General features: G+C 38.7%; 1 protein-coding gene across 4 annotated transcripts in view; it reads right to left on the reverse strand.

Moving 5' to 3' along the window:
* acsl6 (acyl-CoA synthetase long chain family member 6) overlaps positions 1 to 14,992 on the reverse strand; it is a 44,278-nt gene that overhangs the window by 16,870 nt on the left and 12,416 nt on the right. For all 4 annotated transcript variants that reach the window (XM_078265956.1, XM_078265955.1, XM_078265957.1 and 1 more), the window contains 6 exons: positions 7,002 to 7,222; positions 5,819 to 5,933; positions 5,305 to 5,369; positions 2,174 to 2,275; positions 1,611 to 1,710; positions 867 to 1,045 (listed from right to left, as the gene is read on the reverse strand). In XM_078265956.1, the coding sequence (XP_078122082.1) occupies positions 867 to 1,045; positions 1,611 to 1,710; positions 2,174 to 2,275; positions 5,305 to 5,369; positions 5,819 to 5,933; positions 7,002 to 7,205 (765 nt within the window). In that variant the 5' untranslated portion in view covers positions 7,206 to 7,222. The remainder of the gene's footprint in view (positions 1 to 866; positions 1,046 to 1,610; positions 1,711 to 2,173; positions 2,276 to 5,304; positions 5,370 to 5,818; positions 5,934 to 7,001; positions 7,223 to 14,992) is intronic.

A 14,992-nucleotide genomic window follows, 5' to 3' on the forward strand; every position in this document is an offset into this window, starting at 1 on the left:
TCCAGATTCTGTAGCGCCAGAGAGGTAGATAAAGATCTCTTCTAACATGGCAGACAAACAACATTTTTTTGATCGTGTGCTGACCAAAACTAAACATCAGTTTGTTTTGACTGGTTGTTGTTTTGTCTGGCTGTTCAGATTGTATATAAAACTTCTGTGTAGTAACATAGCCCAACCCAGCAAATATTTTATTAGAACTAATTAGCTAGTCTATGATTATCAATGTACAAACTTCCAATCCTTGATACTTTGCTTATTATCAACAAATCACATGAAAAAACCTAAACCAAAGATGTTGGCCTGATATAGCTTATTCTTCTGTGCCATAAACCCCCATTGTTGTACAGAGACTACTAAAAACAAATCAAGGAGCCACACTGTTGTACTGGGCAACATGCTCTTTTATAAACATTAATATCAGCACTATAGTTTATTTTTAATTAATTCCACGTTCACTGTCCTGCACCAAATCAAACCAAACCAAAAAGGTTTAAAAATAAAATAAAATATCTGTGAACCATTTTTTTTTTACTAGAACAATAGGTAAAATTTAAAGTGACCATACTTTTCCTTTAATTTATTTTTTAGATGTCTTGATTACATTTCATCTTGTTCAATGGTATGTTGATGACTATATCTCAACATGCGGAAAGTAATAATAAAAAGAAAAAAACTCTAGATGTAACACATTGTGTTTGTGTTTAGATGAAGCTAGAGTGCAGCAAGCCTTAAATATATCTGATTAATGTAAAACTTACATGCATGAAAAAGAGCACCAGAATATGCATGGTCAAATTACTATTTCTTAAATTACAGTACATATCAATCAAGTGCAAGTACCATTGGGCTGGTCCTACATGTCATACCTCGACTTCCTGTATGGCCTGCACGTGGACGCCACAGCTCTTTCCGTGCTCAACGAGGGCGGACTCAAAGTCATCCATCAGGATAATTCTTTGCAGGCCCGGAGTCTCCTTCCGCTCAACGTTTTCCAGAAGCACCTGAGCTTTCTCTACTTTGTCACAGATGACTGTGGAGATGTCAGCTGAAGTGACAAAAGCACACAAGAGCACATGCACCCTTGTGTGAATATCAACACAATAAGAAACCAAAAGAAACAAATCAAAACAAAAAGACACAGACTTGGAGTGGGGATTCAGCTGAAATTTGTGGTCAGTTCAGTACAAAACTAGGCCTGTATAGGCACTGTTGATAAGGTTATATACTCAGCAGCCATCCATTTGCAGCAGAGTTATCACTTCCGGGCTGTTTCATTTATTTTTAATCCAGGAAGTAACACACTGTGTATCATGGCTGAGCTGACGGCAGTGCTCTCAGTCACCAGTGAGAGGAGCTCCACTGCTAAAGCTACTACTTGAGTTATTCCATCAAAGAAGAGAAGATTGTTTGTTGTATTTACATCTTAATTCAAAACTTAGCAGGGCTAAAAGAATTATCACTTTTGAATACTGTTGCGTGTGTGTGTGTGTGTGTGTGTGTGTGTGTGTGTGTGTGTGTGTGTGTGTGTGTGTGTGTGTGTGTGTTATGTGTGTGTGTGCATGGCTGCCAGTTAGTATTTGTATAAGTAATGTGTATGTGTGTGTTCTTACCAGTGTTAATGATGAACCGTATGGCGTCTGGGCCCAGCGTGTCATAAAGAGGAACCACCACCATGGAGTAGGTGTAGCAAGCTAGCTCTGAGATGATCCACTAAAATCACACACAAGTCAGGGGTCAAAGGTCAGGGGTTATTGGAGCTCATTCATCATACTTGTATTTCAAAATATATTTTTACTCCTATATTTATGTTAGCCTACATTTATGTTCTAAATATGTAACAATTTGTTTACTTATACATACTAATATTGTTTAAAGCCAATAGATTTTTTTTTACATTTGTCAAGACAGAAAAGGTTGTTCTGTAAAAATGAGAGAGGATCTCTATGTGAAGACACTAACAGAAGTGTGTACAGTTGTTGAGCGTGCTTGTGTTGTATTTGTGGCCTGTGTGAATGAAACCATCTGTAAAATGGTTTACATGCACTTGTCTGAGCCAATAGGTGATACAGTGAAGCAGAGAGACTGTGAGAAACGGAGTCGAAGAGACAGAGCGAGAGAGACAGCATGAAAAGCTAAGAGACAATTAGAGATTGAGACAATGAGTGAGAGTCACCTCTGGCCTGTTCTGGGAGAATACTCCAATGAACTGGCTGGGGTTGGGCTGGCAGCCCTGGTGCAGAAGGCCTGAACCCAGATGCTCCGCCCGGGCCGTCACCTATGGAGTGGGAAGACGAGACAGCAGCTGATTGGACCAGGTGGAACTTATCAAATGCTGAGCTGGTCTTCTAGTCTTCTTTAAACAATACATGTTTTCACATCCTCCTACTTATCAATTTTTGGAAAAACAATTAAGAAACAGGAATGATTCTTAGTGTTTGAGGTTTGGGCTTAGTTTAGAACTGTTGATTAACTATTTAGCTCAATGAAGGGACTTTCTTGTGAAGTAGCATGATGTCATTGATAAATGTTGAGCATTGCGTGATTCACTTTTCATAGGGCTTTTGACATTGCTTAACTGGAACGATTTCTACATTGCTGGTCTAAATGAAACTCCCCTTCAAGATGTGATCTTTTGGGAAAAGATTCCAACTCAAATGATCGATCTTACATTTAGAGCTGAAACAATTAGTCGATTAATGGGTTAGCAATTGGCAGAAAAACAATCAGCAACTACATAGCTGAATATGTTTAGGTTTTGTTTTTTTGTGATTGGGCATATTTCACTATTTTCTGGCCTTTTTTAGACTAAACAATTAATGGATTAATCAGACAAAATTGTTGGCAGACTCATCGATAAACAAAATAATCTTTGTTTGCAGCCCTTCCTACATTTAGGTAATATCAGATTGTTATTGAGCTAAATTATCATATGCAGCTAGCCAACATTGTCTTGTTAAAAAATTCCTACAACACACCATTTATCTTATTTAGGAGAAGCTAGCATTAGCTGTAAAAAAGCCAACAATTGCACCTTTGGACAGTAGCCTGCAGCTTTCATACAATGTCATGGTTGCTGCACAGAGAGGCAATCATTCATGAAAAACACTGTAACGCCAGTGTGGCCAGATAGTGATCTGACAACACGACATGTCAACTAGACATTTTTTTTTTTTATTTCTCAATAAGTTACTTATACTAGTTTCTAATAACTGTACATACCTTCTGTAACTCCACCCACATTGCCAAATTTTTTGCCACGTGTTGTGTTGTGTGTGGTTTATCTATATTTAGCAATGTTTGCAGACTGCAGGTCAGTGGACCTTGGGCCTGTTGCAGAAAAGTAGAATGAAGAAATCCAGGATAACTGAAAAAGCACAGCTTGACTTAGTGTGGTCCGCTCATCGCGGCTTAATCGGTTGCACGTTTGCTGAGCCAGGATGAGAAGGTGAAGCTATGTCAAGGCAGGTGTAGATAGCTGGGATAAGTGCACGTTCACGGCTTTCTTAAATAGACCACGGTATCGATCACAGATTTACTGATGCAGAAATGGAGAAGACGCGTGCGACACATCTTTAACCCGCTGAGCAGCAGCTGTTAATGGAAAATTACGAGGAGGTGAAACATATAATATACAAAAAGGGAAATATCAGACAGAGAGAAAAAGTCCAACAGACAAAACAATGCGTAAGGATTTAAAAAGATCTAGCCTACTTAGGGCCTACTAGTCACTCCACATTTTTTACAAAGTTTTAATTGCTTTTAATATGCTTGTTTTGTGTTGGTTTTATTGCTGTATCTGTTTTTATGTGCTAAATGTGCTGGTTGTACTGTAAAGTGTCTTTGAGTAGCCTGTAAAGCACTATATAAATAAAATGTTTTATTATTTAGCCTACTTTGCCTTAAAAGTGAGCAGAGGGAATTCATGTTCCTCGGGCAATTTACCCTAAGGACTAGGCTTAATTTCAAACCCTTATTCATAATGAGAGAATACGTTTTACAACCATATCCACAAATCTATATAAGCTATAATTCTAAATATCTTTCTACAATTAATGTTCATACAGAACAAACATGACTGGACAAAAACTAGAAAAAGAAGTAAGTGACTTCAATACACACTGTAAGCATATCTGTAAAACAATATAGCCTATTATTCGTTTTTTTCTCACTCCCAAGCTCCAAGATGCGTGACGGCACCAAAATAAAAAGATTAAGAAGCTTTGTGGCATTCCAACACATTCCCACTCCCATCTCGAAAAATACGGAAGTTTGGTCAGGTGCCATTGTCGTCGTTATTGACACTAAATGTCTCCTTTAGAGCCCGCTGCACGGTGTGGGAGGATCCCCCCGCCTCCCCCCGCCTCTCCATGTTGCACGGGGCATATTCATGGGGAGAGCAGCAGAGGAAAAGCCCCTTTCCTCCGCATTGTCCCACTTTATCTGCGGTGCATGTGCAACCATTTCTTACCATCCAAACAACTGCAATAGTAGGATTTAAATCAAACTTGTGACCGAAATAGTGACAAGTAATGCATGTTAATAAAAATAAAGCAGAACACATTCAGAAGACAACGGAAGAACTGTTAAACACGTTTATTTCGGATCAGAGCGGCAGCTGATTTAACACATCAGACTCCTGGATTAATCTTAGCCTGGCTGTTAGCCTGCTCTGGAGCAGGCTAGCTGTAAAGAATACATCTCCATGGTTACTTGGCTGGGTTTAATTCAACCTGCTTTTGTGCAACCAAATCAAAGCTAAATTCATCCAGGATAACTTGAATATCCCGGCTTAATCCCTTATCCTGGTTTTGTGCAACAGGCCCCAGCATGTCAGTGCCAGGGTTGGTTGCTAGGCAGATTTAATGCAACAAAGCCTCTGTGGTGCAGGTGCACAGGTTGCAAACTACACCTGAGTGTCACCTTACACATATACTTAAATGGACTAGATATGGTCGGATAATAGCTCATCAAATGTCATTACAAAGCTGATGATCTGTAATAATAATGTTTGACATTTCAAGGATGTGTCTTTTACAGGAAATGCTGAATATAAATATTAGATATTTTTTACTATAGCAAAGACATTCGATAATGTCTGCCAAAATAAGATTAAAAAAAAAACTTTTAAGATTCTAACTGTAAAAGCAATGTAACTTCCGCTTTATTACCACTATAGTAATCATTTTGTAGCATTTGTCTGTGGTAGTTTCTGAATGCTAGGCATCTCTTTAAAATGTCACTCCTATTACCCATTGCACCTGTTGTTGTTACAAGGAGATAAGATGTCCCCTGAATGGCACTAACCTCTTTGTAAGATATCCATTTGTAAGGCTGGTTAGGGAGCCGCGAGCCTAAGCAAGGTCCATCACCTGTTGAACAAATATAGAATATAATATGATGTAAACTTATTATTTTCCTGGTGGACAAAGCATTACACTTCAAAATATGGTGGTGATTGTAAACAGATCAGGGTCAAACAAAACCTTTTTTTTTAAATTTCACTTATAGTCTAGTTTTACTACTAGTCACTTATACTCCCTGTGAGGCCTGACGCTGTTAACGTTAGATACATTTTACCACCACCATAAGAGATATGATTGGAGTTTTTTTAAATTGTCTTCAAGGAAAAATGTAAAAAAAAAAAAATTTTTGTACAAATGTTTGTCACATGTTGTAACATGTGCTGTCCTGTGGATAAAATAAATATAAATTCAATTTATAATATGGACAGAATACCCAGAAGAGGATGAAAGAAATAAGGAAATGTAAGAAACATAAACATACAGAAACTTATTTCCCCCCCTAACATCCTACCCACCAGATATGTGAAGGCCTCTCTGGAAGACCTCGTACATGGTCCTGGCGTCGTCATGATAATAGGCCAGTAACTTGGAGCTGTCGCCCATCATGGACCTGTGACCTCCATCTTCATGCTGTTGCAAAAAGAGAGAGAGAGAGAGAGAGAGAGAGAGAGAGAGAGAGACAGACAAAGAAACAATGTGACACTATAAATATTCTTCACAACCCATTGTTTTCCTTGTTCTCCGAATGATAATCCATCTCTTTTGTCAGCTCACAACTGCAAATAAAAATAGCTGAGCTTACTTTGTTTCGTTCCCTGGTGTGTACATTGCTGATGCATTCTGGGGGATTACTGTAGAGTTCATTCACATAAAGAAAAAGAATGCTTGAAGCAAAGTCCTTTTTTTGTGGAAATTAGTCATTTAGGTTGAAAAGGATTAAGGAGCCTGGCATAAAATGAATCTTATGAGTGTGTTTGTGTGTCTTTGCATGCATGCATGTGCTTGTCTGACACACAGGCATCTCAATCTGTTTCATCACATTCTTCAAAGACCTTCTCAAGTTTCTAAGAAAAGAAAACCTCAGAGCCACAAAAAGCATTTCAAAAGACTTTAACATTGACTACAAATGCTGCCAGCCTCACCTGTCAGTGAGAAGGAACAGGGTTGTGGTGTGTGTGTGTGTGTGTGTGTGTGTGTGTGTGTGTGTGTGTGTGTGTGTGTGTGTGTGTGATACAGAGTGTGTTTGGTGTAGTCCAATTGTTGGTTAAACCAGGACAGGGTGGAATCGAGTGCATGTGTTTAGATGAAAGGTGTTCAGCTTCCCTCTGTTGCGCCAGTGCACAGAGGAGATAACCGTAGTGTCGACAGGTCTATTTCTGGCTGCTGTGCCAACAAGCTCCACCATTCAGATGGTTAGAGCCATGTAGCCTGACAGATTAACCCAGGGTAAAAAACAAAACACACAACACTCTGTCCTGCTTGTGAAGCATATCGCTGTAAGTGCATAACAATTGAATGAGTGTATGTGTATTTAAACTAAACCTGGAAAAGTGTGGGGCACAAAAATAAGAGTTTTCAGGTGCAAACTATCCACTTGGGTGTGCAAATAGGTGTGAAGCATTTCAAGAATATTGACAGCATTTGTGAATGAGACCCTAATATACTTATGCATACATCTGTGTGTGTGCTCCATCTTACCGGCACCTCCTCAGACTGGTGCAGCAGGCTGCAGGGTGGCTTGATGGGGCGGGGTCTGGTTGCCAACCAGTACGCTAGCACGGCAGTCAGAGCGCCGATCCCCACCAGCGTGGAGGTCGGCAGGGAGCGAAAGAACTGTCCCAGCTCGTCCATCTCCGGTATCCTCAGGCCGCTCATCATTTCCTGGGCCTGCATCTTCTCCATCAGGGTGGAACTCAGCTCTGCATGATAGAAAACACTCTTTGACTCATGATTTCTGAAATGATTTTGTCCCTTTTTTGTGTTTATATACAGTAGTAGCATTGTTACGACAGCCAAAATCTGAATACCACTGTAATGAACCACACATTTTTTACTGTAAGCCCTGCTGTAAGGCAGTGGTCACTAGTGGCCATAGTACTTATGACCAAAACACCTAGTATAAGACTGCAAGAGACCTGTAAGGTCCCAAAACACAGGATTTTAAGCTTGGGACTGGAGTTTGTGTATTGGAAGAAGCTAAGAGGAAAACAGAAGACTTTAACCGAGGAAACGGGTCTCCTGGGAGTACTACTTAAGGGGACTGGTTATTAAACCCAAACCACAAACTTTTTTGTCATTTTGGTGCCAAAACTTAACTGTCACATTGCTGTTTCACAGTCACCTTTTTGTGGCTTAACTTACCTATCACAACCGCTGTCACGACCGTCACAGTGACCTGTACCTTTTTGTGGCTAAACTTAACGTGACTGGTCGCTATAACTGTCATGTGACTGGTCGCCCCTTTTGTCATGATTTTGTAAGCTATCATTAATATCATAAATTGTTGTGCATAAGTTTTCGTATGAGACCATATGAACCCGTTCATGAGAATGTGTTGAATATTTCTAAAATTGTAATATATTATTTCAATTCAGAAGAGGTTATAAATCAATATCTGGTGGTATTGGTATTTTCAATCACAGCTTTTATGCATCTTGGCATGATCAGTCAATACCTAAACAAAAACCTATTAAGCTAAATGAGGTGTGCCAGGGGAGGTATTTAAATAATATCTTTAAGGTCTGTGAAACACAGCTGTTAGATAAAGAAATAAAAAATATAATAATAAATAGAAATAATCTGAAAATACATGATTATTTTTCCAGGGACTGATTTCTAAATGTATTAAGATCTGCAAGCTGATGATATGTAAACCTACAGAATGAAACTAGGTCTAGACAGTAGTTTGACGGTTTCTAATTTGTCTGACCTGCATATTTTTGTTGTGTGGGAGGAAACCCACACATGCAATCTCCCTGCAATACATTCTCATGGGCCTAAATTTCCACACAGTATTTTCAAAGCAAGTTGCATTTTGGGGGTTAAAAAAATAAATAAATAAAATAAAATAATATATATATATATATATATATATATATATATATATATATATATATATATATATATATATATATATATATATATATACATATATGTATATGTATATATATATATATATATGAAAGTGAACTTGCCTAGGTGCAGACTCAGACATTTCCACACACACACAAAACAAGACCCTCCTACATGTTTCTCAGGTTTGAGTTTAAACCACTTTGAGCCAGTCTCAGTCTCAGCACGCATGCATGCACACACGCATGCACGCACACAGACACACACACAGACACACACACACACACACACACACACACACACACACACACACACAGTGTGAGATGTATAATTTATCTGAGGAGGAGGCTGGCTGCAAAGCTGACTGGAGGGTTTCCTTCTCTCCCGCAGGAAATGAGTCAGACAGCACCACCTGACTGAACCAGTGGTGTCGGGGCACTACTGCAGCTCACAGCCAATTAGAATCACTTCTTGTCTGCCATCTCTCTCTTTGCCTCACAAACACATGCACAGAACCACAACATACAGTGAGGCTGATAAATATAATTATCTGAGGCCGTGGGAACATTGACTTCCTCATTCACATTGACTTCCTCATTCACATGTTAATGTTTTGTAGAAGCATTATTTTCTTCACTCCTACTTTACTAAAGGGAAGTTGAATCATATGAACCTGCATTAGGGTGAAGGCTGGTTCCAGGAAGCCAGATGCATGACTTTCAAACCATCAAAAATGTGATGCAAGGCCAACATAGGAGACAAGATAAGTCTTTTTGTCTCTCGAGATCCAATAAAGGTGACGTATAAATGCGTTATAACAACGATGATGTAAACAGCCAGGGTTTTAGAAATAGGGTCATGAGTCTAAGTCATCTTCTACCAGGAAAGTTTGACTAGACACCAAAAGTAAAGTCTAATTTCTTTATAATTATTATTTGAGATGTTAACATTTAGTTTGAATCTAGAATTATATAAGAGGAAGCTGTGCTGACGATGCTCCTTTGACTGAAACATTGCGATTCTTTTTACATCATCAGAGCCTCTTCCATTCTTTTTTATAGGTGTGCGGGCAAGAGTGCAAACCCTCTCACAATTATTAGACCTAACATGAAAGTATAATTGAAAGCCCTCTCTGCATTGCCAGGAAATAAATTATGGTGGGGAAATAAAGAAACATATAATGTATAAATTATCCATGAAATGTTAGTTTTGAGTTGTAGAATTTAAACTCCCCTCAGGCAGGTAAAAATGCCAGATTCCTAGTAAAATTGCAGCGGACATGACCACATTGAGTTTAAAGAAATACTGAATCAGCCCGTAAACTATCCACTATGTCAGTTTTAAATTGTAGAATCCAAACCCCCCCTCAAGTTACTAAAACCCCTTAAATTCCCATAAAAATGAGACGTCCTCAGTGTCTTCTATGGTTGCTAATGCACTGGTTGTTAATTGTTGTTAAATAACAGCTGACTACAAAACACAGAGACAAAGACAACTTGAAATTATATTGGATAAGTGAGTAATATCTGTTTAACGATATTTTAACACTCCTTAAAGAACTATGTGTCAATTTTGCTTCCTGTACAGAACTACAATTGCGTGCCAGTGTAGTATAAAGGAAGTCAGAGTAGGTACTTTGGATAAGTCTAAAGTTCAGCTAAATGCTTTGTTAACCCCTAAAGGAGTCTACTGAAGAGGATTAGGGCCAAAGTGAAAAGAATATTTGAGTTCTGAGTTTAAAGTCAGAATTTTCAAATTCTTCAAAAACATTTTTCACATGTGGCACTTCCGTAGAACACAACCACAACACTGGTAAAAAAAAAAAATATGTTAAATGGTATACTTTGCACATGCTGTCAGCTGGCAGCACATCAGCAGTCATCTATACTCATTTGTAAAGCAGCACTGACATGTGACATCACATTTACACATGGTAAAATAGCTATTGCTTATCCTCTCCACTACTTTAATTCAAGTCAGAAGCACAGTACCTTTAACTGCTCTATAGTCAATTCCCTGACGCTGCTTTCCCAAGCTTCTACTTGGGCTCGAATCTTTTTAATTCAACGAAACTCATGTTTCTATTCAGACCGAAACTATCACCTGTAACTGAAAAACCACAACATAACATATGCCTCTAATGTGATGACCAGTATTGTGCCTTTAACACCACAGGCCTCTCTGCTTCTCTTTATTTTTTACTGTAGTGATCTGATATTTCCTCTTTTTCTGTTGTCCCTGTTTTGTCTGCAGTTCCAGTAATCTTGATGGGGAATTAGAGCTCAAGTTCTGAGAAATGTTGAGCGCTATAGCAAATAATAGAAACCACCTGATGATGGCTCTGAACTAAACAACACTTTTTTGGCATATTGAAGCAGCTACAATGTCATAGTTAATTCTGAGATAAAATGTTCTGCACTGTTGAGTACACAGTGTCGCCCACTGTGCGCAGCTGGAGTCTGTCCCAGAGTTAGACTTAATTACGAGCACAGCTTCATTTGTTTGGAATATATTTTCTTGACAACAGAACATCGAGAAAGTAAAGATAGACATGTCAAACATGGATATAAGTTAGTATAGCAAACACCTTTGACTATTTGATCATTTTAAAGGAATAGTTTAAGATTTTGGGCTTATTTGCTTTTCTTATAAGAGTTAAATGAGGCATTCGATATCAAGCCTGTTCCTATTAAATATAGATCTATAGACAAGGTTAGCCTAGCTTAAAGAGGGGGTAACTGCTAGCCTGGCTCTGCCCAAAGTTAAAAATAAGCCCACCATAACTCTAAAGCTCACTGATTTACAAATAGTATCTTGCTTATTTAATTCATACAAAAACTAATGTGTAAAAACTACAATATGTTTTTAAAATCAAACAACATACAACAAATTAATTTATCAGCATCAGAGTTGTTCAGTTTTGATTGATTTGCATAGAACATTTAGTGTTTTCCTGTCATACACTTTATTTTCCACATTACAGTACCTACATATACTACATCTCATATTGTATTGTTCCATATTACAGTGCAACTGATGTATTTAAGCAGTTCTGACAGGAAGATCAATGACAAAGCACCAGCCAGGCAAGCAGCACAATACACACAGACAAGATCATTTCCATGGCGGTTTCGTGACAACAGGACATAAACAGCTGAACTGTGTTAAAAAAACAAAGAGACAAACCTCCCAGCTATCAGACAGAGGCCAATATCAACCAAACAAATCCACCATGTTGACCTCCTCTATAAACAGTAACCTGACCTGTTGTATAACTGTGGAGTTACTGTGGACTTTGTTTCACAAGTGGCCTGATTATAAATATTGGATGAACTGCCTGATAATTAATGCATTTAATCGTTATGATGATCACTTCTTAGAAGATGATTTTTAGGGTTATATGTTTCAGAGAAATATATTGAGTCCGGCAACGGTTTTATTACCATAAAGTCATACTTTTTCTTAGATTAAAGCCAACTTGCCAGACACATGCTGAAAACACATTTTTTCACACTGGCATATCCAACATTATCACCACTCATCTATACTTAGTAATGTTCTGTTTGTTTTTACTATTATTATTATTATTATTATTATTATTATTATTAATACTATTTTATTGTCTTGTAAGTTGACCTTGAGTGTCCAGAAAGGCGCCCATAAATAAAATGTATTATTATTTCATTGCAGATATTCTTACAGAGACACATTGATTGACTAATTGAGGAAGCTACAATATAAGGTCATAATGTCTCCGATACACCTGGGGTGACTGTGATAAAACCTTACATTATAAGTAAAGTTTAAAAATTTTAAGACAATAACCACTACATCATTGGTCCAAATTGTGATTAAACTTGAGGAGATTGAGTATGTTGTTATTGACATGACAGACGATATACATATTTACATGTTTTATCTGCTTGTTGGCCTGCCTGCATGGCTTATTGATTTTATAATCACAGTAAACTCCAAATGTTCTATATAAACATCTGTGCATCACTGTGGGAATACTTTGATAAGAAGTGGGCTGCTTTGATGACATACGTGTAATGTAGCTCAATGCATGTGCTTTGCGCTCAATGGCTGATGTGGCTTAGCTGCAGTGGTGACAAAGCCACAGTGGATTAGTGCTTGAAAAGAGAGGCAGAGGAGGGGAAACAGCACTAAATATAGACACACTCCATAACCTACTGACACCACTGTGTGGATAGCTGGAATAGAGGAGGCTAGATTTGCCTTAACTTAACCTCGCAGGAGTAAATGAAAAGTCTTTGTTGACATTTCATTGGTTGAATAAAGACACAAACACACAAATGAGCTTGGGATCTGGATTGTACAGTCAGTAACACAAGAATGTTACTGATGTTGTTTGTTGTAAAGAGTATCCTGTTGATTTATAAAGTACCATACATGGATCTCATTTTTTGTTACCCATGCCTGGAAAGCATTTGTGTGGGCGCAACACACATATTTTGGAAACTTTCAAAGTGTGTGGGCTGTAATTAAACACCCGGCCCATGTTTGTAAAGGAACAAGCTCTGATGTTGAGCCGGCAGGGTTGACGCAGTATGGACATGCAAGCACTAAGCATCCTCCTGCCATGAAATAGCCAAACAGCCACAAGAGACTCACAGCCTACCAAACACCTAATTGGCCTTCAGGAGAAATACAAAACAGCTAACTCAATGACTCACTCTCTCTTTGTTCTGCTCTCGTCTGCATTTTCCTGTTTGACTGCCAATAATAAATGCCCGTTTCCTGATAAGATAAAACACAAGACACGAGAACAGACAGCAGCAAATGTTCAGAGCAGAATCTCACCTACTCTGATTGACCTGAATGCCAACCTCTGTTGACTCACTGAAACCTCAACTAAAAACTTCAATGAAAATGTTTCCTCTTAAAAAGTGATGTCAGACTGTAGCGAGACAGAGGAGGGTTGAGTGCTGGGTGGAAGGCGGGAACAGGTCTTAAGAATCAATTAGCCCTCAAAGAAGTGTCCCATTTCAGGGGCTGACTCATTTGAAGTATATATCTCTAGGCCAAAAAAGCCACGGTGGCACAAAAAGTCTGTCCGATTCAAGAGGCTCCTCGAAGAAATGCAGTCGTCTTTTTCCCTAATGTGGATGAACTTGAAATTATTATCATGACTATCTCAGATAAAAACAGTGTCATTTGTACAGCTGTTTCAACCTTTTCTCCACTAAAGCCTATAGTTCTGTTTGCTATCCAACTCTCTGTCCTATAGTAACCTAAATCACCCACCCCAGGGACACTTGGTCTTAAAGTCCGTCCCTGTTGCCTTCTACAAAGATTGTTGCTTCAGCTGGTGTGACAGAAAAACAGCAGGTCAGCAACAACATTGCCCTTTATAAGCTTGTGAACTCAAAGACCCCTCTCTTTAATATGTGAAATCACACCACACCAAAAATCTAGTTAATCTGCATCGTGTCTCCAGCGAAAATTCTGCGGCATTTACAGCGCAGCCGTTTAGCTTTTTTAAATGAAGGTGTGTTGTCTTGCTAAAGGATAAAGGATTGTTGATGTGGACACAATCTGCAATCCTAAACTTTACAGGACAATCCCTCTAACTAAAGATCCACTTAAAAAAAGGATGCACACATCTGTTAAAGGGAAGTTTGGGAAATAGACCTCAGTCCTTCAATGTAATCTAGCATTGCAACTACTGTACAAAGCAGTTATAAAGGTTTGATGGTAGACAATGCCATAAACGTGCACTTAGAAGACAACAGAGCTATCTGCATGACAACTGAGTAAACTCCATCCGCTGATGAAGTAGCTTATATGTAATAATGTAACTCTAACCCTTTGTACAACTGTAATATAAATGTTACCTCTCTCAACTGAATGATGAATTTAAATCATCAACTACTAATGTTAACATCCAGTTTGTGTTACCATGCGAAGGTCTGATAGCTTCAGTTGTCTCTTCATATCTATTGACTGACGCTTTAGTTTTTATAACATCCTTTTTGTCGATATTTTCCTGGGATTTTACTTCAGTCACATCAGCTGTCATCTGAAATGTAATCTAAAGTGAGTGCTGTCAAAACAGCAAGCAGCCTAATTTATCTGATAAAACAGAATCAAGTCCGGATGAAAATGTTTAAAAAAATGTGATGCAACATCAATCAATGTCTAGTTTGTAAACATCAATATACACTTGGCTAGAAAGCCCGACAGATGTGGACACAATAACACTGTACAGAGGGAACATAATGCAATGTGTATCATATCTATCACAAAGCATTCAGCGTACATACTGTGCATGAACAGCTGGGCAAAAAATAAAATGAACATTTGAACCTTTTGTACATGCTGGACGATGTCTGAATAGACCAGCGAGCAGGGCTTTATTAGCCTGGTTGACACCAGACCCTTCTCAGTTATAACTGAGAGTGGGTCTGGGGAAGGTTCATTCACAGCCCATTTCCAAAGGGGCGTCACCAACGGACACCGCTCAAATGCCTCTGGGCGCAACTGGATAGTCCTTCAACCAATCAGACCAACGATCCGGGTGAGGTAGCAGCGACAGCGGCATCAGCGGTTTGCTGCGCTTCGGTGGCCGTACTGCTGCTTGCCGTCACTGCGCT

Source organism: Sander vitreus, chromosome 13 (assembly GCF_031162955.1).
Source record: "Sander vitreus isolate 19-12246 chromosome 13, sanVit1, whole genome shotgun sequence".
Taxonomy (NCBI): domain Eukaryota; kingdom Metazoa; phylum Chordata; class Actinopteri; order Perciformes; family Percidae; genus Sander; species Sander vitreus.